This window comes from Rhinopithecus roxellana, chromosome 5, assembly GCF_007565055.1.
Source record: "Rhinopithecus roxellana isolate Shanxi Qingling chromosome 5, ASM756505v1, whole genome shotgun sequence".
Lineage (NCBI taxonomy): Eukaryota > Metazoa > Chordata > Mammalia > Primates > Cercopithecidae > Rhinopithecus > Rhinopithecus roxellana.
The window spans coordinates 61,422,723-61,450,526 of NC_044553.1; the positions used below are offsets into that span (position 1 = coordinate 61,422,723).

Below are 27,804 nucleotides of genomic sequence, written 5' to 3' on the forward strand. Positions count from 1 at the left end.
TTTCAGCTTATAAATTAGATCTGCCCTTTAAGAGCCATTTGAGTTGCAGTCCCTACAGTGCTATCTCTTGCATACCCAAATTATTGGGGGCACTGTAGTTTCGCCAACTTTTAATCATTCAGAGAAATAGGAGAAGCAGACATGGCTAATTACTAGGATTAATGATAGTTAATAAGAGCAAACATTTACTGAACATTTACTGTCTGCCAAACACTATGCTAAGTGCTTAATGCTTAACATTATCTCATTTAATCCTCACATCATTTCAATGAGACAGGTATTATTTCTGTTTCATAGAAAAGGAAAATGAGACTGTCAGACTGAATAACTTAACTCCAGATTAGACAACTAGTAAACAGCAGAATCAAGGTTCAAACCTAGGACTGTCTGATTCTAGAGCTTGCACTCTTATCCACTATTCTGGACAAGAATTTTTAACTATATTAATATTCTGATTTAAACTAATTGAAATCAACACTAGTGTTAGCAATTTCCTATTGAAATTAAAATCAGTTAAAAATGTTTCAACGATTATAGAATCATAAACCGAATAGGCCTTTTCTTGCTGTTTTAAGTAGTTCAGAAAAGCCCTAGTGTAACATATTGGCTGTGACTAGCAGGTCTCAGAAACAAATGCATTCAATAAGTGCATTTGATGTTTTTCATCTCTTCTTCTTCTTTCCTGTGAGAGTTCCTGGGGAGATCTTAATGATGATAGTTGACATACATCAAAGGCAGACAAAACATAAGGGAGAAACCGCTGGAAGGAGCCTGGCTGATGGAACAGAAACTCCCTGAAGAATCCACACCTGAATGATTAAAAAGCATCAGCCTACCCTGTAAAGTTTGAAGTTGAATATTCGTGAGGAAGCTACCCTCCTACTTGTTGATGAGGCAGAGAGAAAGGTTCAACTTGTCAGAGAAATTTATGCTTCCTGCCATATTATATTGAAATAGGAACCAGCTTGTTATCCACTTTTTTTTTTTTTCCTTCTCGGCAACATAGGTTTAGGCTGAACTTATGTTCATATAGCTGCACAAATCTCCATGGGGATGAATATAAATCTATGTCTTCAATTAGACTGTAAAGGTTTCTTAGGTTATTTCTCTTATTTCTAGAACTTAAGTAAGGCTTTGCTGACCACTGATAATACATGTGTTAGTTAATGCGTATAGAGTTTCCAGTCTAAAGGCAAATAAAAAGTGAAAAGGGGCCGGCACGGTGGCTCACTCCTGTAATCCCAGCACTTTGGGAGGCTGAAGCAGGCAGATCACCTGAGGTCAGGAGTTTGAGACCAGCCTGGCCAACATGGCGAAACCCCTGTTTCTACTAAAGATACAAAAATTAGCTGGGCGTGGTGGCAGGTGCCTGTAATCCCAGCTACTCAGGAGGCTGAGGCAGGAGAATGGCTTGAACCCAGGAGGTAGAGGTTGCAGTGAGCTGAGATCGTGCCATTCATCGCACTCCAGTCTGGGTGACGAGCAAAACCTCATCTGAAAAAAAAAAGTGAAAAGGTTGGAATGCTGTTGTTCACTTGCTGTTTTACGAATTTTGCTCACATACAGTTCAAATTATTTAGAAGCTGAAAATAAAGTACCTGGTTATGTATACAAAAACTTACAGCTAAAAAGTAAGATGAACTAGGTCTACAAGGTCGGATTCATGTGAAATTAAAAGGGCGACGAAAGCCAGAACTTAAGTTTTTTTAAAAAAAAATGTTAAAACGGGCCGGGTGCGGTGGCTCATGCCTGTAATCCCAGCACTTTGGGAGGCCGAGGCGGGCGGCTCATAAGGTCAGGAGTTCGAGACCAGCCTGGCCAACATGGTGAAACTCCGTCTCTACTGAAAATACAAAAATTAGCCGGGCATGGTGGCGCGCGCCTGTAGTCCCAGCTACTAGGGAGGCGGAGGTTGCAGTGAGCCGAGATCGCGCCACTGCACTCCAGCCTGGGCAACAGAGCAAGACTCAAAAAACAAACAAACAAAACAGTTAAAACGCTCAAACTAATCCCACTTGTTAAAATACAAAACCTGAAACTATTTTAGTTTCTTCTGCAAACAGTAGGGTTTAACCAGGAATGCTCTTTTGCGCCTTTCGGCGCTGACGTCCTGGGATATTACACCAGGTTCAAGATACCAGCTAGTGGAAAGAGAGCTGCTAAACTTGGCCATGTGCTTTTTGCACGATATTCGACCACTATCCCTCACTTCACCAGCTCTTTTAAGGCTGCAAATATATCTGATTCACGTGAGAGTCCCTACAAGTGAGTACAACGTCGGGCCCCAAGGAGGCGCCCAATAAATATTGGCACTGCAGGGCCAGATCCCGAGTTCCAGTTCAGAATCCTGCAGAGGTCAGGTTTCCTCCCTGCCTCCCGCCCCTCACCACACCCACTCACTCCCCCAAGTAATTAAGTCTAAACTGGGGCCTGCACAGTTATTGGCCGCGGCTGGGTCTCATTGCGGATGAACTTGATTTGTTCCAATGAAGTGACAGACATCCGCAGACAGCGCCCTTAACAGAATTAGGGTCAGGCTGGTATCAAACCCCAGGAACGCCAGGCAATGCCTCAAAGTAGATGCAAACCGTTAAATCTTCCAGGACTCAGAGAGAGCCGGAACCCTCCGGTTAGCTACGCCGTCCGCAGTAAAGCCTATTCCCCTCTTCCTCCCACTGTGTCTTGTTGCCAGAGCAACTGTGGGCGTCACCAATCTGACGGGCGGAAACAGAACAAAGAGTACACGTCCCCAGCTCATTGATAGGGCCGTTGCGCAGACGCATTAACTTTTCCGAGTTGTAGTTGGGGCTATTGATGCAGTCCACGTCTGCGCAGTAGTTGTTACGCGACCTGGCCTGCCTCAGCGCCTGCGCAAATTGGCACACCGGGGGGGTGGGGGGGGGGGGGACGGAGTTAGGTCACGACGGTGCGCATGCGCAAACAGCACATCCGGCGTGGTCGACGAGTCCTCTAGGAGTTTGGGGCGCGCAGACCGGAGTACCTTGCGTGCAGTTATGTCGGCGTCGGTAGTGTCTGTCATTTCGCGGTTCTTAGAAGAGTACTTGAGCTCCACTCCGCAGCGTCTGAAGTTGCTGGACGCGTACCTGCTGTATATACTGCTGACCGGGGCGCTGCAATTCGGTTACTGTCTCCTCGTGGGAACCTTCCCCTTCAACTCTTTTCTCTCGGGCTTCATCTCTTGTGTGGGGAGTTTCATCCTAGCGGGTAATGGTTCTATAAGTGATCATAATAATAATGTGTTACTTTGGTGTGCTGCTTTTGTTTTCATAGTACTCTATATCAGACCACTGCCCCTTGAAGTTATGAGAAGAGCCTGGATTGCCCTTTTTTTGTGAATGGGGAAATTGAGGCCCAGAAAGCTTAGATCATATGCCTAATACCAAACGGCTGTGTAGGAGTTGGACTTAAATGTCTAAAGAAACCACCTTCGTGCTGCTACTCCACCTGGTGATCCACTTCACTTAATATTGGTCCGGGGAAAACCCTATTCCAACTTTAACTTAGGTTTAACACAACTCTAAAATTAGTAGACTTTTCAAATGAAAAACCCAACCTTGAATCATCTCTGTCTTCTTGACCTAATCACTACCAATCTCCGGTAAAATGTTTCAATGAAAGTGCGAAGAATATAAATGCTGGTGCTTTTCTTGTTGAATCATCCTTTACTTGATTTTGCCTTTTAGCTGCTACTACTTTTTTTCTTATTGAGGAAGCTGTTATTTCACTGTCCTAAACCGAATTTTTGTTCACATAATTCTATTTTAGCCTTATTTTTCCTTTTGATTCCAGGATTTGGTAACCTTGTAGACTGCTGTATTTAGCGAGAACTGTCTCCATCAATTTTTGTCAAAATCTGACTTTTCTTGCCCAACGAGGATTCAGTGAATACTGAAAACAGGCGTGGCCTCTATCGCTGGTATCCCCTGCTACTTTGACTTTGAAAAATTGCCAGCATTCATGGTTTCTTTTCAGTGTGATCATCAGTCAGGTCATCAGTTGTATTTTCAGTCCAATATGAAGCATTATGGTAAAAGCTTTGGGGATACATCAGGCACATGTTCTTTGTCCTTAAAGAGTTTATGGTCTAGTTGGGGTACACTCAAAGTACAGCACTGGAATTGTCTGGAGGCCTGGCACAGTGGCTCATGCCTGTAATCCCAGCACTTTGGGAGGCCGAGGTAGGCAGATCACTTGAGGTCAGGAGTTCAGGACCAACCTGGCCAACACGGTGAAACCCCATCTCTACTGAAAATACATAAATTAGTCGGGCATGGTGGCGCACGCCTGTAATCCCAGCTACTCGGGAGGCTGAGGAAGAATCACTTGAACCCGGGAGGTGGAGGTTGTAGTGAGCCGAGATCGTTCCATTGCACTTCAGCTTGGGTGACAGAGCGAGACTCAGCCTCAAAAAAAAAAAAAAGGAAGTCTGGAGACAGTGGTGCTGTGCTTAAAGTTACAGACCTATAGAATGCTTTTTATACATTTACATTGCTAGTTCTGACACACCAGAGATACTTCTCAGAATTTAAAACAGGCCTGAGGATCTAATGACTTGTGTACTGAAGTTGCAGATTAGCCTTTTGATTGGATATTTAGTTACCATCTTTGACTTTTGTCCTAGATGACCAAGACCTGGTTGTCTGTAGTGGCATCCTTGCCTTCAGGATGTGTTAACCATCATCAGACCAGATACATTACCCTCTGCTCTAAGTATTCTCCATCACCCACCCACCACCTTCTACCACAGTACTAAATGTTTTTATTAGCCAGCCCGGAGAAGGAACCTTGATGAGAACTTCTGATTAATTTTGTTTGATGTTTTTGTTTCCAGGTCTGGAAGAGTAGGAGCAAGGCAGGGTCTGAAAGCTGAGTTTAAAAAGATGCCTTCTCCATGTAGAAGTCACCCTGCCTTCATAAGCCTCTAGGGTTAAGAATGATTTTTCATGGATGCACTGAAGAATGTGGTTTGCTGAAGAGTTGGCATGGACTCGAGTTACAGATTATCAGTGTAATAAAGCCAGAAGGGTTTTTGAGCAAATGACTTTCGCTTACGCTAAGACCTGTTTTTGAGCCCGTTGTGGCTGAAATTGAATTAGCAGACTGGACTGCCTTTCTCCTCTGCAACAGGAACTAGGTGGCTTGTCATTGAAGAAAAACCTAGTAAAAGGGGATATTAATAATGGGGCCAATAAGGGGGATTAGAATTTCCAGATATATTAGATAACAGGTAATAGAGCCAGAGAAATAAAGCAACTTCAGGAAAAGAAGGGATTCATGATAATTCTTATTTGCCACAGAAGGGTATGATTTACACTTCTTTTGACAGCACTGACTTTCCTAAATCCTGCCTCTTCTGCCATTTGTTAGCCTAGATTGTCAACTGGAGACTGGTTTTAATCTGCCATTTGTTAGCCTAGATCATCAACCGGAGACTGATTTTAATGGGAAATTTGGATGCTTATCCTTTGTTTTGATTGTTGGTAAAGGTAGCCTTGTTCCTTTTTATGGTGCTGGGGTTTCTAACTTTCCTGTGGAGTTTCCTGTTGCAAGAGAATGGAGGAGTCCAGTGAGCTGTGAGAGGGAAATGTAGGAGATACTGTTGAAGGATTAGATAGTGCTGGCTATTAGGTGTTTGAATGCCAGGCCAAGGAATTTGGACTTTTTTTTCCCCCATGTTGGATTTTCACTCTTTTTTCCCAGGCTGGAGTGCAATGGCGCGATCTCGGTTTACTGCAACCTCTGTCTCCCAGATTTAAGCAATTCTCCTGCCTCAGCCTCCCGAGTAGTTGGGATTACAGGCATGTGCCACCACGCCTGGCTAATTTTGTATTTTTAGTTGAGACGGGATTTCTCCATGTTGGGCAGGCTGGTCTCAAACTCCTGACCTCAGGTGATCTGCCTGCCTCGGCCTCCCAAAGTGCTAGGATTACAGACATGAGCCACCTCGCCCAGCCAGGAGTTTGGACTTTATCCTGTAGGTAACAGTAAAGCTTCTGAGGATGCTTTTTTAAAGGGAGAGATTTAAAATTGGTGTTAGCATGTAGGGTGAATTGGAGGGAAATGTTCTTGAATCTGCCCTAATTTTTTTTTTTTGGCAGTCTATTCTCTTCCCTCTGCATGTGTTAGTTTAGCATATGCTCTTTGGAAATTGACCAGTACATTTTAAACCAATTCAGAATGCTACCAAACCTTTAAAAACCTGTTGTTATTGGGCCTAATGGTATGAAAATGGTCTGTTTTCTTCTATTCCCTCATAGCTGAGAGACTTACCCATGGTTTCAAGAAGGAACCAGAGGTAGTAAGTTGCCATTGAGAGATCCCTTTTTTTTTTTTTTTTGATCATCAGAGTATAATATATTGGCTTTAAAAGGACCTCAGAGGTGGAATATTTTTCTTACTTCAGACAGATTTCAAACATCCTCAGTTAGCTGTTTATCTTGTAGTTAGATATCTCTAGAAGAGGACATCTGTCCCTTTTTTAGAGTTATGTTCCAGTGTTGGCAGCCCTTTGGTTTCCTTTTTTGCCCAACTGAAAGCTGTGCTCATTTAAAGTGCTATTTCGAAGGGATAAGTGGAAAACATTGACTGTCCTCAAAAGAAATCTTTGGTCTTGAAACAAGTTTTTGAGTCATTTCCCAACTGTCATCTGTTCTGTTCTCTAATCTATATGAGGTAATTTTGTCTTAAAAAATAGTTTTGTTTTTCCTAGTTTACAAATTCAAAACCAGTTTGTAAGGCAAGGAGGCCTAGTCCAGAGTTTTCTGTCTCATGGGAGCTATTGGGCTGTTGTGGATTGGGGCCCAGCATTTCCTTTGGAATTATCCATCAGATCTGTGGATCCTAATATTATCTCCCATAACTGTTATCCAAGAGATTAGAAGTTTGCCACCCTTGTGCCTGATAGTCTTGTTTCTAAATATCTTTCATATCATTGCTACGTTTTCATCCTCTGTTTTAGCCTCTCAATATCTCTTATGTAGACTACTGTAATCCTCCTTACTGGTCTTCTGGCCTCTGGTTTCCAGTCCATCTTCTACTATGTTTGCAGGTTTGATTTGACTTGCAAATCTGATTGTGTCGCTCCCATGTACAATTTGTGTTTCCCAAAGTAAAATTAAAAATGTTTTTTTGACATACAGGCTCTTTTATGATCTGGCTTCCTCTCTGTCTGCAGCTTCATCTCTTGCCTCTGCCTTCTCTATACTCTATGCTCCAACAGTATTGAACTACTTGTCATTCTCTGAACACTCTCAAGTGTCAAACTGTTTGCCTTTGCTTGACTGCCTTCAAAATTCTTTCACTTTTTAGACTTCTCAGCTCAGTGCAATTTCCTTTTTTTGTTATTGTTTTTAAAGTGAACAAGGTCTTGCTGTGTAACCCAGACTGGCCTCAAGCTCCTTGGCTCAAGCAGTCCTCCTGCCTCAGCCTCCTGAGTAGCTAGGACTATAGGCATATACCCCTATGCCTGGCTTATTGCCCTTTGGAACCCTTCCCTGACTCTCCAGCAGATTGAGGTCTTTCCACTTTATTCCTTTTTCACCTTGTATGTGTGTGTGTGTGAGAGAGAAGGCACTGTGCTGTATTTGGGTGTCTGCCTTCCCTCTGGTAGGTGAGCCCTTGAGGGCGGAGGCTGTCTTCTCATCTCTTCATCCTCAGTACTGAACACTGTACATGTTAAATGGTGAGCAGGCATATAGTCAAGTCAGGAATACTGAGCAATGGTGTGCTAGGTTCTCTGCCAAGGTGCTGGGAATTCAACTTGTGAAGCACACAGATACAGCTTCTACTCTCACAGAGTTTGTAATGTAGTGGGGAATACAGACAAGTAAATGTGGATATGGTGCTGATGGAGAATTATTGGTGAGAATGGGAACACAATGTGCACCCAACCCTGCCAGTGGTCCTGCAATAATGTTTCTCTTATATGTTCGCCTTCCCAAAATAGGCTTCATAAATCACTCTATTTTTCCTCTTTTCCTTTATTCTTAGTTGATGATCTTGCTTTTATTTTTTCACTAAAAAAATAGAAGTGGGTAAGAATTCCTTCATCTTTTCACCACTGAATCATAACAGATCACCGGCTTTTATACCCATACTCTCTGACCTCTCATGATGGGTGATGTGTCTCTTTCCTGTGAAAGCTCCACCTGTGCAGAGGATCCAGTCTTCCCTTGCTCACTCAGGGACTCCACTTCTGCAATTATTCCTCCATTCTGTGTCATTTCTGTTTCTCTCCTGGATCATTCTCATCATACAAACATGTTCTAATATTGTCTATTTTTAAAAAATCCGTTTGACCACAGATACTCTTCTAGCTACCATCCTATTTCGTTTCCATCATTACAGAATTTTTGAAAGAATAATTAATGTTCCTACCTCCTTAACTATTCATTCCTTAACCACTCTTGGTATTGGTCTGTCCTTACTACTTTACTGAAACTACTCTTGCCATGTTTAGCATTTAACTTAGGCATCGGCTTCTGTGTAAAAGGAAAGTTTCTTCTTGAATATAACAGTCTCCTGCTTGTTCTGTCTCACCTCACTGCTTTTTCCTTTCTGCTGTTTTGTGCTGGGCACGTCTCTGACTGAGTGCATGGTTGTAGATACCTTCACTTTGTATTTTTTTTTGAATAGATAAATAACACCTGTATACCTACAACTACTGCTTTATATTTTTAGTTTTGAACTGTCCCCTGAATTCCAAATTAGTAAATCCAGTTGCCAACTTGATGTCTTCACTTGATGTCTGATACGTACCTTGAACTTAACATGTCCAAGATCAAACCTGCTCATCCAGCCATCTGCCTCTTCACCAGTTAGTACATGGTGTCAATGTTGGTTGCAGTTTTTTTTTTTTTTTTTTTTTTTTTTTTTGAGACATAGTCTCGCCCTGTCACCCAGGTTGGAGTGCAGTGGTACAATCTCAGCTCACTGCAACCTCCACCTCCCAGGTTTAAGCTATTCTCCTGCCTCAACCTCCTGAGTAGCTAAGATGACAGGCAAGCGCCACCATGCCTGGCTAATTTTTGTATTTTTAGTAGAGATGAGGTTTCGCCATGTTGGCCAGACTGGTCACTAACTCCTGACCTCAGGTGATTCACCCGCTTCAGCCTCCCGAAGTGCTGGGATTACAGATGTGAGCCACCATGCCTGGCTGGTTGTGTTTTTAAATGAAGAGATTTAAGTTTCCCGGATCCCTTGATTTTTCGTATCTCCTGCATCGGTTTCATCAGCAAGCTCTGTCTTTTCCAAAATATAGCCTGTATGTCTTCATTTCTGTCCATTTTTATTACCATTACCCTGAGCTCTTTACGTCCTAAGTAATTCTGCTTTCTAACCTTGCAAACCATTATACTGTTCCACTGCTATTATAACTGAATCCGTACTATTTCCTAAGGCTTACCATGCCCCTCAGGATTTGGCCCTTGTCCGTTTCCCCTTGATCACCATAGTCTTGTTAGTCTGTCCTTGATTTTTTTTTTTTTTTTGAGATGGAGTTTTGCTCTTGTTGCCCGGGCTGGAGTGCAATGGCATGATCTCAGCTCACTGCAACTTCTGCTTCCTGGGTTCAAGCGATTCTTCTGCCTTGGTCTCCCAAGTAGCTGGGATTACAGGCTTGTACCACTACGCCCAGCTAATTTTTTGTATTTTTAGTAGAGACGGGATTTCTCCATGTTGGTCAGGCTGGTCTCGAACTCCCGATCTCAGGTGATCCACCCGCCTCGGCCTCCCAAAGTGCTGGGATTACAGGTGTGAGCCACCGTGCCTGGCGTTTGTTCTTGTTGTGTTTATAACATGTCAAGATTGTTCTTACTGTCTAGAATGCTCTGCCCCCAAATTTTTGCATGGTTGGTTCCTTATCTTTCAAATATTGGTCTTAAATAGCAACCTCTTAAAGAGACCTTCTGTTATGATTGAGTTTAAGAAAAGCTTCCCAGTCACTCTTTATTATCCTGTTTTATTTTCTTCATAGTACATATCTCTGTCTAGTAGTTCCTGGTTTATTTGTTAACTTATTGATTATATGTTTCTCTCCATAGGAGTGGAAGTTCCTTGAGAGCCAGACTGTTTTGTTCTGTGCCATATTCCTAGCACCTGAAATGATGCATATCATGTAGTACATGTTTAGTAAATATTTCTTGGAATAAATGGACATTTAAGGGGATAGAGTAAATCAGAATTGCTAAAATGGAACAGGCTACTTGAAGAGGTAGTAAATTTCCATCTTTGGAAGTGCCCAGGGAGAGACTGAAGGATCATTTGTAGTGGAGCATTTTGAACAGGCTTTTTTTTTTGCTTTTTTTGTTTCCAATGCATCTGAGAGATGTGATACCCTAATCAGTAACACAGGCCCTGGAAAGTTGATAATCCTCCATCTGGAGGTAGCTTACCAGATTCTGTATGTGGTGAGTATCCTTGGGAAAGCTTCCTGCGTGGTTAGTACAGCCTCCCCCAGCATGCCCACCCCAACACCTCTTGGGCATTGTATGCATCAAATGGGGTGTTGGTGTTTATGACCTCTGAGGTCCTTTCCATCTTTGTGTGACTCTGATTCATATGTTTTCACTGAAATAATCTGGCTACCATGATCACGATAATGATAACATCAATTTATTACCTTATCCACCTTCATGGATAATTTTTCTTTTTTTCCCTCGTATTTCCTCAAAACTCAACACTGTGTTCTCTACCCCAGTAACCAGTATTAATAGTTTTCTGTTTCTTCAGATTTTTTTTCTAGATTCTAACTGAAATGACAAGATAATTATGCATATCATATATAAATAAAATATTTTACTTTTTTTTTTGAGACGAGGTCTTGCTTTGTCTCCCAGGCTGGAGTGCAGTGGCATGACTGTGGCTCACTGCAGCCTGCAACCTCTACCTCCTGGACTCAAGCAGTCTTCTCATGTCAGCCTCCCCAGTAGCTGGGGCCATAGGTGTGTGCTACCACACATGGCTAATTAGAACATTTTTTTTTGTAGAGACGGGGGTCTCCCTGTCTTTCCCAGGCTGGTCTCAAACTCTTGGGCTCAAGCTATCCTCCCACTTTGGTTTCACAACATGTTGGGGTTACAGTTGTGAGCCACCATGCCCTGGCCAAATGAAATAAGGAATGGGCTGGGTGTGGGGGCTTACATCTGTAATCCCTGCCCTTAGGCAAGCAGAGGCGGGAGGATTGCTGGGCAACGTAGGGAGACCTTGTCTTTACCCAAAACAAACAAAAAAATTAGCTAGGCATGGTGGTGCATGACTGTTGTCTCAGCTACTCGGGGCACTGAGGTGGGAGGATTGTTTGAGCCTAGGAGGTGGAGGCTGCAGAGAGGCATGATTGCACCTCTGCATTCCAGCCTGGGCGATGGAATGAGACCCTGTCTCCAAAAAAAAAAAAAAGATTGGCTTTTTTTCACTTAATAAATCTTAGATATGTTTGCTGTCAGTGTACAGAGAATTTACCTTATTCTTTTGAATAATTGCATGGGATTTCATTGCATGTCAGTAGTATATGATGTTTAGACTGTTTTAATTTTTTTTGACTTTACAAACATACTTTCAGAATGTCTTTGTTCTGTAAGATAAATTCCTTTGTCAAAAGGTAAAATCATTTGAAATATTAATGGATATTGCTAGTTGCTCTCCCAAATGGATGAACGAATCTGTACTTTCTACAGCAGGGGTTTACTTGGTACCCTTGCTTCAGTCATTGTCTTTAATATTTTTAAGGGTCTGGATACCTGAAAAGATCAATAGTGCTTCCATGGTGTTTACATGTTTAAGCATAATGAAAACTGTTGCCGTGGTGACAGGCTCTGGAGAACTAGTCTGATAGTTTTCTGGCCTTTGGATTAGATTTGTTTGTTGCTTTTTCTTAGTTAATGATGGGATGATGCTAGCCTGAAGCGAGTTTAGGTTTTCTTAAGCAGTGTAATAATTTATCACAGGCATGAAGATACTTTGGAAGAGTGTATTCCTGGAACTACTTTTTTTTTTTTTTTTTTGTCAATGGTGACTGTAAGAATCTTCAAGGGCATAGAGTGTGGCAGTGGAGAGTTCTCATGAATTATATTGCTTAGGTCTTCTGCCTTTTTTGAGACAAATAAGCAGCTGCTGGAACTTCGAGATCAAAGATAGTTTATCGACAACTGTGAGGTCCTTGTGAATGAGCGTGCTATCTTTATAAACTCTGCTACCCATTAAGTGAATATTCTATTAGAAAATAATTCACATTTTTGTAACTTTGTATCATTCAGCCCAGACCCTTCGTTGTTGCCTCAAATGCATCCCCATCTAGGTATAATTAGAAACCTGTAAATCAGGAGATAAGAGAGCTTTGTGGGTTTTTTGCTTATACTTTTTTTTTTCTCTCTGAGAAAGCCTCTAGGTTTCAGTATAACTCTGAGAGTCATATTTTTTCTTCCTTTAACAGAGTACAAAATTTAATTGTACGACTTGATGAATTTTTAAATTTACCTATCTAACCACTATCCAGATCAAGATACAGGACATTATCAGCACCATAGAAGCCTCCTTGCATCTTCCCAGTCATCCTCTCCCTGTGAAAGATAAAAACCACTGTCTTACCATAGATTGGTTTTACCAAGTTTTAAGCTTTTTGTACATGGAATCATATAGCATACACTTTTTTTGTTTTGTTTTGTTTTGAGATGGAGCCTCTGTTGCCCAGGCTGGAGTGCAGTGGCGTAGTCTCGGCACACTGCAACCTCCACCTCCTGAATTTAAGCAAATTCTCCTGCCTCAGCCTCCTGAGTAGCTGGGATTACAGGTGTGTACCACCATGCCCAGCTAATTTCTGTAGTTTTTATTAGAGATTGGATTTCACCATGTTGGCCAGGCTGGTCTTGGAACTCCTGACCTCGGATGATCCGCCCACCTCGGCCTCCCAAAGCGCTGGGATTATAGGAGTGAGCCACGTGCCTGGCCCTTGTTTTTTATTTTTGTTTTTTTATTTTTTATTTTTTTAGATGGAGTTTTGCTCTTGTTGCCCAGGCGGGAGTGCAATGGCACAATCTTGACTCACCGAAACCTGTATCTCCTGGGTTCAAGTGATTCTCCTGCCTCAGCCTCCTAAGTAGCTGGGATCACAGGCACGCACCACCATGCCCGGCTAATTTTGTATTTTTAGTAGAGATGGGGTTTCTCCATGTTGGTCAGGCTGGTCTTGAACTCCCGACCTCCATGGCCTCCCAAAGTGCTGTGATTACAGGCGTGAGCCACCACACCCGGCCTTTTTTTTTTTTGTTTTTAATCAAGATAAAACATGACAAAATTTACCATTTTAAGTATTTTTAAGTGTATAGTTCTGTGGCATTAAGTACATGTACATTGCTGTAAAATCATCATCACTATCCATATCCAGAACTTTTGTCTTCTGCAACTGAAATTCAGTCCCCATTAAACAATAACTCTTCATCCTCCTCTCTGTCAGTCCCTGGCATCTACGGTTGCACATTCTGTTTCTAGGAGTTTGACTACTCTTGATGTCATATAAGTGAAACCATATAGTATTTGTCTGTTTATGATGGCTTATGTCACTTAAAATAATGCTGGCAAGATTCAGCCATGTTGTAGTAGGTGTCAGAATTTCCTTCCTTTTAAGGCTGAGTATTCCGTTGTATGTATACATCACACTTTGCTTATTCATTCTTCTGCTGACACTTGGGTTACTCTCACCTTTTGGCTATTGTGACTAATGCTGCTGTGAACATGGGTATGCAAATATCACTTGAGAGCCTGGTTCCACCCTCCACCCTCCCAACTCCCCAGGATGGAGTTTCCCTCTTGTCACATAGGCTGGAGTGCAATGGCATGATCTCGGCTCACTGCAGCCTCCACCTCCTGGGTTCAAGCGATTCTGCTGCCTCAACCTCCCGAGTAACTGGGATTACAGGCACCTGCCCACCTCACCCAGCTAATTTTTGTATTTTTAGTAGAGATGGGGTTTCACCGTGTTGGCCAGGCTGGTCTTGAGCTCCTGACCTCAGGTGATCCGCCTGGTTCAGCCTCCCAAAGTGCTGGGATTGCAGGCGTGAACCACTGTGCCTGGCCGAGATGCTGCTTTCACTTCTTTTGGGTATGTACACAGAAGTGGAATTGCTGGATCATATGGTAATTCTGTTTTAAATTTTTTTGAGGAAACTCCATACTGTTTTTCACAGTGCTACCCCATTTGATTTTCCCACTCATTAGTGCACAAGGGTTTCAATTTCTCTGCATTCTTGCCAACTCTTGTTTTTTTGATGTTAGACATCCTAATAGCTGAGAGGTGATATCTCATTGTAATTTTGATTTGCATTTCCCTAGTGATTAGGGATGTTGAGCATCTTTCATATGCTTGTTGGCCATTCCTGTATCTTCTTTGGGGAAATGTCTATTCGAGTCCTTTGCCCATTTTAAAATCTGGTTATTATTTTGTTGTTATTGCATTGTAGGGGTACTTTGATATATTCTGATATGAACCCTTTATCAGATATGTGATTTGCAAATATTTTTTCCCATTCCATAGGTTGCCTTTTCACTATTGTGCTCTTTATTGTACCTTTATTGTGCACAGAAGTTTTAAATTTTGATATAGTCCAATTTATTTTTACCTTTGTTGACTGTGTTTTTGGTGTCGTGTCCAATAAATCATTGCTAAATCCAATGCCATAAAATTTTTGCTCTATTTTCTTCTAAGAGTTTTTTAGTTTTTGGTGTTACATTTAGGTCTTTGATCTGTTTCGAGTTAATTTTTGTAGTATATGGTATAAAGTAAGGGTCCAGCTTCATTCTTTTGCCTGTGGATATCCAGTTTTCCCAACATCATTGGTTGAGGAAATTTGTTTCCCCATTGAGTGGTTTTGTCACTTTGGTTGAAAATCGTTTGATTTTGTATATGAGGGTTTTTGTGCATTTCTTAAAAAACAAAGTAATTACATTGATTCATTTTTTAACTGTAGTAAGTGTACTTTTAAAATAAACTTATAATGGAAAACCTGAATCATTATCCATAAATAGAAGGTCACACTAAAAATACCATGGAACTGGGCAGACGTGTTCACCCATGCCTGTGGTCCCAGCTGCTCGGGAGGCTGAGGTGGGAGGGTCTTTTGGGTTCCAGTCCAGCCTGGGCAGCATAACCAGACCCTGTCTCCTGCCGAGTTCACAGTGGCTCCGTATGGCTGTATCCCAGAATATTCCTCATCTAATTGAGGGGGTACATTTGTTCCCCAACATATTTACTTAGGCTCTGCCCTGTGGTCTCTGTGTGGGAGCTGGGCTCTTCTGGCTTTGGCTTCCTCTGGGTGACCTGCCAGTTTCCAACTGGTTTGGCCAGCCAGTGTGTATAAAGTTTTGGCCGGGCGCAGTGGCTCACACCTGTAATCCCAGCACTTTGGGAAGCCGAGGTGGGTGGATCACAAGGTCAGGAGTTCGAGACCAGCCTGGCCAGTATGGTGAAACCCTGTCTCTACTAAAAATACAAAAATTAGCCGGGCATGGTGGTGCATACCTGTAGTTCCAGCTACTTAGGAGGCTGAGGCAAGAGAATTGCTTGAATCCGGCAGGTGGAGGTTGCAGTGAGCCGAGATCGTGCCACTGCATTCCAGCCTGGGCAACAGAGCAAGACTCTGTCCCCGCCCTCCAAAAAAATAAAGTTTTGATTGTGTTGCGCCACTTACTTGTGCAGTTCATCCATTTTTGTGTATAGCAGAAGTTCTTCTTCATTGCAGTGTAATATTCTATTGTTTGCATATGCCGTAATTTATCCATTTTACTGTTGATAGATGTTTAGATTGCTTTCAGTTTGGGGCTATCTGGCTATCATTTGTGTATATGCCCTTTGATCTATGTATGCATTCATTTCTGTTAGAGTAGAATTGTTGGGTCCTAGGGTATGTCTGTATTCATTAGCAGTCATATTTATTTCATACTTCCATGTAATCATTTTTTGTGTTTTGCTTCTTGTGCAGTTTGCCTGAGAATACAGATCAACCCACAGAACAAAGCGGACTTCCAAGGCATCTCCCCAGAGCGAGCCTTTGCTGATTTTCTCTTTGCCAGCACCATCCTGCACCTTGTTGTCATGAACTTTGTTGGCTGAATCATTCCCATTTACGTAATTGAGGAGTAGCAGACTAAAAGAATGTAAGTGATGATCATAGTCCTTGTCCTGTAATGTTGATTTTAGGAAGACAAATTGGATGGGACTAGTTTTGATCGTGGTTGGCAAGTCTCCCATACTGCTGTTGACACTTGCAGAATTTTCCATTGGTCTGCAAAGTATGCATTAATATCATAATTAATCAGTGCTACCACTCGTGGTCATTGCCTTGTCTTATTGTTCTTCAAATCATTAAGATAACAGGAAATTAGTGTTTGTAGCTAGTACAATAATTTCTGCACCAATAACTCCATGAAAATAACTCAGAGATTTTGGAAGAGACATAAATGGTAGGTTTTGGCTTTAGATTTGTTAGTTTTTTTTTTTCTGATTTTGATCTCAGATGACTTTAAATCTGGACCATTGTTTTCATGGCACTTAAATTTGATAGCATCCAGTGTATGTTGAATGAATGACTGTGGGCATTTGCTAATATGTGCCTTAAAGTAGAAACAAATGGGGAAATTGGGTTAACTTGGGAGAAGACTTTAAAATGTAAGATGGGATGCTGCTTGGTTCATTTGCCATTTTCCATTTTTTAGCAGTAGTGTTCTTTCTCCCTTCTCCCAAACAAACTTTTACAAAAAGAATCTTGGTATATAAAGCAGAAGTAGAATTGGAGTTTTTTTGATGGGCAGAAATTGAAAAGCCCTCTCTGCTTGGCCTTTCCCTTCATGTATAGTATGCCCTCCCCTGCATCCCTCCCTCCCAAGCAGAGTTCTAAAGCTTTAATAAATATATGGCTGTTTCCATACCGTATGTCAACACTGTTACTTTATATATGGGACAACAGAGGCCTAGAACAATCCATGGGCCTTCCCTGGCCGCATAGTTAAGTGTTTGCAGTGAAGTGCTCTAGTCTAGCGGTGTTCTTGGCCCAGTACTCCTTCCAGTATCCCATGTAGCTTACTGATGAATGCATGCAATGTTTGCCGTTGCATTGCAAAATTTAATGTTCTGGGTGGTAGAGAAAAGAGAACCTTAGGAAATCTCACCCTATTTGGGGGAAGGATATCCTAGGACCAGCCTCTTCCTGTCACCACTTGGAAAGCTGTCATTTTTATACTAATCAGCAGAAATCTAGTACAAGAGTTTTAGAGCATCTATGTGCAAAGTGGATGCAATAATGTGACAGTGACTATACTTCATTTTCTGACGTGAATTAGTCATTTACTTATAATATGTTACATAAATCCTTTCCTTTGATAGTGCCTCAAAAACAGTTCTGTTAGTTCAGATAAGGTATCATTTTGGTAGTGGTAAGTTGAGAGAGAGGTTTATTTCAGTGAAAAACTTTAAGAACCACTTTGTTCTGTTATTTTAATACAATTTAACTCCTTAGAGACCTGATTAAGACTTGAGTTGTCCTCTTCCCTCCCTTCCTCCCTCCCCTTCTATGTACCCGCCAATGTCTTGTTGCTGGGAATATAAACAATATTGTTGGCTGGGCGTGGTGGCTCATGCCTATAATCCCAGCACTTTGGGAAGCCGAGGTGGACAGGTTGCTTGAGCTCAAGAATTTGAGGCTAGCATGGGCAAAATAGCAAGAACTTATCTCAATTTAAAAAAACCCCAAACTGGCTTCTGTCTTCAAGACATGTACAGTCTAGTAGGGGAGAATATGTAAACATAACAGTTAACTTACAGCCTTGTTAGGGCCTCACTAAAGGTCTGAACAAAGTGCTGCAATAAATCCAGAGAAGAGAGCATCTTCTCTTCTGTACCATCTGGGAGCAGGGGCAGCAGATGAGTTATCTGACCAATGGATAACAACTATTGCCAGTTACAATTAACTGTTACCAGTGGATAACCTTGAATGCAGGTAGAAAACTGACCCACCAACATTGACCTTCTCACGCTTGCAACTATGAGTAACCCTTGGGCTTCCTGATAGAGCCTTCTGGAAAGGTCATAAGTCTTCTGATTGCTTACTCTAGATTTCTGAAGTTCTTTTTTTTCTAGATGAGTCATGGTGTGTACTTAGGAAGGGGACAGAGCAAACATTTCAAGGATGTTTTCTAGGCTCAGGGAGATACCAAATCATGGAAAATTATTTCTTAGGGCTGTCATGATTGGAGGAGGACTGTACTGCAGAGAGCTTAGTTATTTCAAAATTATGACAAAAGCAGAGACAAAAAAGCAGTCTCAGCAGAAACTGTGTACTGCAGACCATATTAACAACCTAGGACCACCTGTTGTTCAGCTGGGAATTATGGGCCCAAAGCATAGCAAAGTCCTCAATCCCAGATTGCAGTGTTAAATCATTCTATGGAGAGTATGTTCATAGAAAAATCCTTCTCTCTGGGGGATTGCCCAGATTCTTTTTCATAGAGATCCTTCATTTGACATATACTACACTGTCCTACTCTCAGGTTTTAAACATATACTTTTATTTGCTCCTTTTATGTGCTTTTAACTCAGCTATATGTGCAGTGTGCCACAGCACTTTAAAAACAGTTCCAAGTAAATTCTCAATATTTATAGCAGCTCAGAAGGTAGAACAAAACAGATGGAACGTCTTCATATTTTCCAACTAAGTTGAGAGTTTGATATTAAAAAAATAAACATCTGTAATATGGCTGATCTTACATGAATTTGGGGGTGACAAACTCTGAACAACTCTGAAAGAGGAAGATCAAAAGAAAATGGCATTGGGTTAAAAAAAAATAATTCATGGGGAAGTAAGGAAGTTAACAGATAATGAGTGCTCAGTGTGTGCTATGCTTTAAGTACTTCTTGTTCTATATCATTTTATTTTTGGGATAATTTCACGAGGATAGGTTTGCTGTTCTCACTTACAGATGAGGAACTGAAGTTGAGAGAGCCTTGCTAGGACGGCCGGGCGTGGTGGCTCACGCCTGTAATCCCAGCACTTTGGGAGGCTGAGACAGGTAGATCACCTGAGGTCAGGAGTTCAAGACTAGCTTGGCCAATATGGTGAAACCTCGTCTCTACGAAAAATACAAAAATTAGCTGGGCGTGGTGGCCGATGCCTGTAATCCCATCTAGTTGGGAGACTGAGGCAGGAGAATCGCTTGAACCCGGGAGGCAGAGGTTGCAGTGAGCCAAAATTACGCCATTGCACTCCAGCCTGGCAGGAGTAAGACTGTCTTTTAAAAAAAAAAAAAAAAAAAAGAGCGCCTTGCTAGAAATCTTATAACTAATGTTTCTATCCAGGTCATCAAGAAAGACTCAGTATTTTTTAGACTGTACAAATGAAAATACAAAAGGAAAAATGCTCCCAGTGGGCTTCTGACCCCCAGAAATCCATGCACACCTGAAATGATGATCAGATTTTGGTGTGTAGGCGGCAGCATATTTTTGAATGAATGCATGACAGAAAGAAGCTCAGTGGATTTCAGTATTTAAAAATTTATATACTTTAGTTTTTTCGTTTGTTTTTCTGTGTTTCTTTGTGAAATTCTTTTTTTTTTTTTTTTTTGTTTTTGTTTTGAGACAGAGTCTTACTCTCTTGCCCAGGCTAGAGTGCAGTGGTGTAATCTTGGCTCACTGCAGCCCTGCCGCCCAGGTTCAAGCAATTCTCCTGCCTCAGCCTCCCCGAGTAGCTGGGACTACAGGCACTTGCCATCATGCCGGGCTAATTTTTGTATTTTTAGTAGAGACGGGGTTTTACTATGTTGGCCAAGCTGGTCTCGAACTCCTGACCTCGTGATCCACCTGCTTTGGCCTCCCAAAATGCTGGGATTACAGGCATGAGCCACTGCACCTGGCCTGTGAAATACTTTTTAAAAAAAAATCTTAGTCCATCTCAGGTGTTCTGAAGGGTAATGAGGAAAAGAAGGACAGAACTGGATTGGATCACAGTTTGAGAATTAAAGTTCCTGATGAATTGGACCCTGGATCAGAAGGAAGGGTGAACTGGGCCCAAAGGGACAAAACCTTGCTTGAAAATGTGCTCAACTCCCAGGCAGATAGTTGCCAAATGCCTGTGCCTGGTTAGCGTTGTTTTGTTTTTATAATGGAGACCATTCTCACACAAGTCTTAAAAAATTCAGTGTTTGATCCTAGCTGGAACAAGGGGGCTACAGGGTTGGGCAGAACGTTTTAAACTGACTGGCAGCACTGTTTACAAACATGCAATTGTGTTGGCTTTTCGAATTCAGTTAAGTATAGTAATCTAGAAAATTACCTCTGGAAGGGGATCTTGATGTTATTCTGTAGGCTTTGCTGCCACCTAGTGGATCATATGTTTCATGTGTTGAGAGACTACTACAAAACATAAGAGGAGTTGAATTTGGGGGAAGAAGCTACTGATACCTGTGTTATAAAACCTACTTTCTTTCCAGTCATTGGGGGGCAGCAGAGGTCCAGGTGGGCTTAGATGCTGGGTTGGGGGTTGCTTTACATTCTGGCCAGAAGTGGGCAATGTCGAGTTAGGAACAAAAGGGCATAGAACCCTAAAGTGGCCCTAGATTTTGTTGCATAGGGGAAGACCAAGACTGTGCACATAGACCCTCAGGTTTCCCCTTTGTTTTCTTTTTTTTCACCTTGTCAGTTTGAGAGCTTCCTTTTTTGGTTTGGTCTACATCTTTTATACTCAGTGGTGACCTCCTACTGGCAATAATCTTTAATTTTTTGTTGGTAGAGGGGCCCATTTAGTTTTTATTTCATTTTCTCTTTGATATTTCCACCTTACATTGAATTAGGTCCTGCCACCAAATAAGCTCTCTCCAAGGGAACTGTCCTAAATTTGTAGGAAATCTTGTGAGAAGTCACATCATAACTTTTTTCAACTCATTTTTCTCTGTTTAGGTGGTGAGATTAATTATATATATATTTTTATGTGATGGGGTCTTTCTATGTTGCCCAAGCTGGGAAATCCCTGGGGTCAAGTGATCCTCCTGCCTGAGGCTCCCGTGTAGCTGGACCTACAGGTGTGTCACAGTGCCTGGCTCTGAGATTAGTTCTTTACCTTTCATTCTTAAAACTTTGAATCTACTTTTTTATTTGCTAAAAAGTGCTAATTGATGACTCTACTTGTTTATTGAACTCTATTTTATATTTAGTCTATTTTTTAAGACTACCAAAGAAAAAAAGAATATCGAAATAGAATTGTGTTTATGAATTTCATTGCTGTCCTAACTCTACTGCCTTATTTTCTCCATCCTCCCAGCTTGGATGACTCCTATCACCCAAAGCATTCCCACCCCTCAGGTTGCATAGGAGCCTCTTCTCCGGGCCCTTAGTCTACTGCATACCTCCAATGCTGCACTTATCACCTTGTTGTGAAACTACTCATTCACTTTCTTCTCTCGTCCACTGGACTCAATTGTGAACAGTAACAGTGTGTGTTTGTTGAATGAGTGTATGAATGAATAAACCCTTTTTGTTCTTTTTTTTTTTGAGATGGAGTCTCTCTTTGTTGCCCAGGCTGTGGTGCAGTGGCATGATCTCAGCTCACCGCAACCTCTGCCTCCCGGGTTCAAGCGATTCTCCTGCCTCAGACTCCCGAGTAGCTGGGACTACAAGCATGTGCTACCATGCCTGGCTAATTTTTGTATTTTTAGAAGAGATGTGGTTTTACCATGTTGGCCAGTATGGTCTCAATCTCTTGACTTTGTGATCCGCCCACCTTAGCCTCCCAAAGTGCTGGAATTATAGGCATGAGCCACTGTGCCCGACCAAATAAACAATTTTTAACTGCAAGAAAAAGCATAAGTTACTTGGATGCTAAAACATGGAAGGTGCTACGAAAGAAAAAAAGCCAAGGCAGAGATTCGTGGGAGAGGCTGCGGAGTGGGGAAGAGCATGAGACAAGAAGTCCGAGGAGGGGCTGGGTGCGGTGGCTTAGGCCTGTAATCCCAGCACTTGGGGAGGCCAAGGTGGGAGGATCGCCTGAGCCCAAGAGTTTGAGACCAGCATGGGCGATACAATAGCAAGACCTTGTCTCTTCCAAAAATCAAAAGAATTAGAGGGGCGTGGTGACGTGTGCCTGGGGTCCCAGCTACTCAGAAGGCTGAGGTGGGAGAATTAATTGAGCATGGGAGGTCAAGGCTGCAGTGAACTGTGATCATGCCACTGCACTCCAGCCTGAGTGACAGAGTGAGACCCTGTCTCAAAAAAAAAAAAAAAAAAAAAAAAAATCAGAAGACTTGTGTTGTAGCCTTTGCTCTGTTAACTAGTTGAATGGACAAATAAACTTACCTCTGAGCCTCAGTTTCTCTGTCTGCACTGTGAGAGGATTGGCCTGGATGTTCATCAAAGTCTCTTGCCACTGTTAATGCCTCTCAGCATAATTCTTGATGGTTCTTTTGTGTTTGAGGAGGATTGTACTGTTTTTGTGACTCCTCAATTGGGCTTTGCTTTCTGTTTTCTCCTTAATTGTTGCTTTTTATTCATATTTTCAGATTCCCATTATCAATTTATAGGAGGTAGAAAGTTAAATGTGATTATAACTAGATGCACATATTTGTATGAAACTTTTTACAAGAATAAACTTTTGTAAAATGTCTTATAGTTCCCACATTAACAAGCTTGTAGGATTCACATACGTTCCACATATACTTTTACATACATCAGCTCATGTGTGATCCTTCTTTCCTACCCAGTGATGTGGAGATAGACAAATAGTAGTATTCTCTTTTTACACCTAGGTAATTACACCTTGGTGAGACTTAAGTTGATGTATCCAGGCCGTGGAACTAATAAGTGACTGAGGGGGACTGGATAACAGACATTTGGACTCTGAACCTTTAAATTCCTTCCAGTTATGTTTAGGACTTTCAGATGATGGCTTTATATATATGTCATGTTAGAGGGTTTTCATTAAAAATGTTAAATTTGCTTTTCTTTTTAAGAAATTTTTATTTATTTTAAATTTTCGTCCGAACCATCAGACTGGATGCTTTTCTTTTTTAAATGGGAAAAATTTGGGAGAGATTGATAGGAAAGGATGAAGGCTGGCTATCTCAAATGTTTCTGCATAGTTGGCCATACTTAATATGGTCCAGGAGAAATGGAGGAGAAGGCAGGTCAGGAGACCTGACTCTGGCTACTGAGGGTGATTCTGGACCAGCACTGTCCAATAGAGCTTTCTGCAGTGGGGAAACATTCAGGGTCTGCACTGCGCGTTATGGTAACCACTAGCCACATGTGGTTATTGAACATTTGAAGTGTGGCTAACAGACTGAAGAATTGAGTTTTTAATTTAACTTTGACTAAGTTTAAATAGTCACCTGTGGCTAATTGCTGTGGTGTTGGACAGCACAGCTCTGGACAAATTTGTCAACACTGTCAGGTCACAGTTTTCTCATCTCTGTAATGAAAGGATTAAAGAAGCTGATCTCCAAAGCTCCTTTCATTTTTTAGAAATATACAGTCTGTGCTTTCTAAAACTGGTGATTCAAATTGAGCTGTAAACCTAGAATTTCTACAGAATGGTCTTTGATTCACATTATTTCTAATTTCAGTTTTAATTGGGTGACGAGGAATAATTGAGATGAATTTGAAGGAAAATCAGTATTTGAACATATCTGCCCATTGCTAGTGTCTGAATAGAGATGTTGCTGGAGAAGAATACAGATTCCAAATAGAAATGACCCTGGCTGGCATTATCTTTTCTGTCTCTACAGAGTCATTTTTAACAGTTCTTTGTGTTATGCCTTGCCTTCTTTTAAGATGATTACAACAAACTGATTAAATGGCACCGTCTTTTCTGCCCAGGTGAAATAGACTGAAGTCACGCTAACTGTTCTCAGTAGGTGTCTTCCATTTTGCATGTCTTGATATCAGGGGAGGAGATTTTATTAGTCAGTTTCCTGAAACCTTTATGCCCTGGTTAACAGTTGAAACCATTCTTCTTAGCTGTTGAATAGTCAATTGTGTGAGCTAACATTTCAAAGAATCCTAGAACCTCTGCTTTTAGAATAATGTCTGGTAAATAGATCTGCTTTAAAAGAGGGGGAGCAGATCTTTGTAAATAGGATTTTCTGAAAACCGCTATCAAAGAGACTTATGAGTCAATTTTTGCCTTTCACGTGGACTGGCCTCAGCATCTTATATTTAAATGTTTTAATATCATAAAATCTTGAAACTTTGATTTTGTACTAAACTAGGATTTCTTTTATATTTCTAAAAGTGTCAAGGCTTTGTTCCCTGAAAATGGCTTTATGCTCTAGTCCTCTCTCACCTTGGCCATTAGAACTGTCATGTAGCCAGGCGCGGTGGCTCACGCTTGTAATCCCAGCACTTTGGGAGTCTGGGGCAGGTGGATCACCTGAGGTCAGCAGTTCGAGACCAGCCTGACCAACGTGGTGAAACCCCATCTCTACTAAAAATGCAAAAATTAGCTGGGCGTGGTGGTGCATGCCTGTAATCCTAGCTACTCAGCAGGCTGAAGCAGGAGAATTGCCTGAACCTGGGAGGCAGAGGTTGTGGTGAGCCGAGATGGTGCCATTGCACTCCAGCCTGGACAATAAGCACAAAAATCTGTCTTGAAAAAAACTGTAATGTTACATTGGTTTATAGTCTGTTGCCAGAGAGTTTGCTTTAAGAAATTTGATGGAATGAATAGTTGAGTTTGAATAGGTCTGTTTGGTTTTGTTTGGCACTATGAACACCTTTTGCTTCCTGTTACTGCTCGCTCTTTTACACATTTCTTACAATACCACTGATTCAGGAATGTTTTGCAATTATGTAGCATTTCTCTAAATACCGTTGTTAGTGAAATAAACGCATTCTGGCTGAAAGTCTAAAATCTGTCCTTTAAGCTCTGATGCCAGAATCTCCAGGTTATTTACTTGACCCAATATACCAAATAAGGTAGTGCCCTTTTACCTCCTGGGGCAGCCAGGTTCTTCTGAAAGGTAGTATTTCCCAGCTTTTTTGAGTCATGGTACACATAGGAGATTACAGTATTTTTATGGCACACTGGGAAAATCAGCTGCTTATGGCTGGAGACATTGGAGCCCCTAGGGCCGGAGGTTTTCCAGCCAGACCCGTGCTGGAGTCCAGTAGGTGCGAGGCTGTGCTTTGAGGGACTAAAGGAAGCCTGTGTCTTGTGGTGAGGGTTCCACCTCACAACTCACAGATAGCAGTTCCATTTGGCTCTAGCAGCAATGTAGCCACTTCTGTTGGGGTTACTCTTTCTTCACCTTTTTCTTGCCAAAAATAAACTTATCTTTAAATGAAAACCACATTATTTCTTGTATTTTGGTCCTTTGTTACAGCTGAGATTGGGAATTTTTCTTTCTTTCTTGAATCCTTACTCCCTACCCTGCCTCCCCGCCAATGGAAATCTGTGCTTTATAAGCATTTTAGATTCCGGAAAGCTCTTTAGGTTGAACTACAGCCCTCTCACCTCAAAGAATTTGTGGGCCAGGGAAGTCAGAGTGACTTCTGTGAAGTCACACGGCTAATGAATGGTAGCGCTGGAGTTAGAACACACGTCTCCCAGCTCCTAGTTGGTTTTGCCTTGGTGTGCTTGAAATTCAGTTTTGAACGTTAATTTTTCTGGATAGTACTCCCATAAAACGTTCTCTGAGAAATACTTGCTTCTTTCTAGTTTTTCTCGCCTGTTTTAAATGTTGTCCTGAGTGTAGGAACCCCATAACTGTCTGGTGGGTTAGAATTTAGATGGAAGGATTTGGGGCCCTGTCTCTAGTATCATAAGACATTTAACCTTGCTGCTTTTTTCTTCTAGGTTCACTCTTTGAATTTCCTGGATAAGAGTCCTGGAGATGGCAGCTTGTTGGACACATGGATTTTCTTCAGATTTGCACTTACTGCTAGCTCTGATTTTTATGCAGGAGAAAAGCCCAGAGTTCACTCTGTGTCAGAACAACTTTCTAACAAACATTTATTAATCCAACCTGCGTTTCATTAAATGTAACCTTTTGCCTTCCTAATTAAAGAACTCCATGCCACTCCTCTTTATGCCTCTGGCTCTGTTTTTATTCTTTACTGGTATCAGAATCCTTGTTTTCCCTTCAGTCCGCTGTGCTGAACTCTATGAGTTGGTAACTTACATCTGTGAACCTGCCTCCTTGTTTTCATTAAGTGTATTTGAAGTTAATGGCAAAAGGCAGTGATGACAACCCTGGGAAATGGCAGTCCTTTGTCTTCTTCCTGGAGCAGGTAATCCTTTACTAATCCTTCGATTATTACAGGTGCTTCCACTCTTATAACAGTGCATTCCTGGAACTGCATCATTAAGCACTTTGCCAGAAATTGAACTAAGTATGTGCTTCCACATTTACATCTGTTTCAACATGTTTTAGTGGTAAAAGTGAAGTATGTTTTTCTTAGGCAATGTAAACAGTGAAAAATGGGGTTATGTATTGACTTATAAGATACGATATTCTTCAAAGCACCTTCACAAATATTCTGTCATTTTATTCTTGCAATTACCTTAGGGGTTCCTGTCCTCATTAGTTAGGTGAGGAAATTTAAACTCAGATTTGTGACTTGCTTAAGATCAGAGTTCATGACAAAGCTTGGGTGGAACGTAGGTCTGCTGGCTGAAGTCTGGGCTTATTGATGTGTGTCATGCTCGCAGCCCTGTTTTCATCTTGGGTGCTGTCGGGTTGCTATATATGGGGTGGAAGCTATGTTGAGAATGCCACTACTTAAATTTAGCCAACTACCGAGAATGATGAGTTGCGAGCTTCTCCAACTTGGCTGCACGTTAGCATGACTTGGGGAATGTAAAAAGAAAATCCTGACGTCCAGGCCACACCCCAGACCAATTACGTAAAAATCTCTTGGGGTGGCATCTGTAGTTTGTAAAGCTACCCAGGTGATTCCAGAGCACAGCAAATCGGAGAAACACTGCTCTGGATTCTTGCTACTCAAAATGTAGTCATTGACTACCAGTATTGGCATCACCTGGGAGCACAGGCCTCACCCTAAACCTACAGAAGCAAAATCTTCATTTTAACAAGGTCCTCAGGTGATTTATGTGGACGATAAGATTTGAGAAGCCCTGATCTGGAGCAGTGGTTCTCACATTTTGGTGTGTCTCAAGATTACCTAGGAACTTAGTGAAAAGGTTGGGCCTGTATGTTCCTTATTAGCTCTTTGCCTAACTGATAGCACACTGAGTCAGGAGTCAGCAAGCTTTTCCTTAAAAAATGGGCATGGCTATGTTCCACTGTCACTTTACGAAAATTGGCTGTGGCTATGTGGGTCATGGTTTGCCATTCTTAAGTGATACTGGTTCACCGAGATTATGATTGAGCAGTTTAATCTGCTTTTTTTTTTTTTTTTTTTTTTTTTTTTGTGAGACGGAGTTTTGTTCTTGTTGTCCAGGCTGGAGTGCAATGGTGCAATCTTGGCTCACTGCAACCTCTGCCTCCTGGGTTCAAGCAATTCTCCTGCCTCAGCCTCCTCAGTAGCTGGGATTATAGGCATGCGCCACCACACCCTGCTAATTTTGTATTTTTAGTAGAGAGGGGGTTTCTCCATGTTGGTCAGGCTGGTCTCAAACTCCCGACTTCAGGTGATCCGCCCGCCTTGGCCTCCTGAAGTGCTGGGATTATAGGTGTGAGCCACCGTGCCTGGCCTAATCTGTTTTCAAACTTATATACAGATGTCATAGACCTTATCAGGTGGCTTTTGGATAATTTTTAGTGTAGAGAAATTGGAATTTTGAATAAGAAAAGCAT

At 41.7% G+C, this 27,804-nt stretch overlaps 1 protein-coding gene across 1 annotated transcript; it reads left to right on the forward strand.

Moving 5' to 3' along the window:
* Positions 1-2,905: 2,905 nt before the first annotated feature.
* On the forward strand, positions 2,906-26,070 carry DAD1 (defender against cell death 1). The gene is made up of 3 exons (XM_010378345.2): positions 2,906-3,225; positions 15,990-16,164; positions 25,842-26,070. Exons 1-2 carry the CDS (start codon positions 3,015-3,017, stop codon positions 16,118-16,120), a joined length of 342 nt encoding a protein of 113 aa, XP_010376647.1. The 5' UTR covers positions 2,906-3,014; the 3' UTR covers positions 16,121-16,164; positions 25,842-26,070.
* Positions 26,071-27,804: the final 1,734 nt, after the last annotated feature.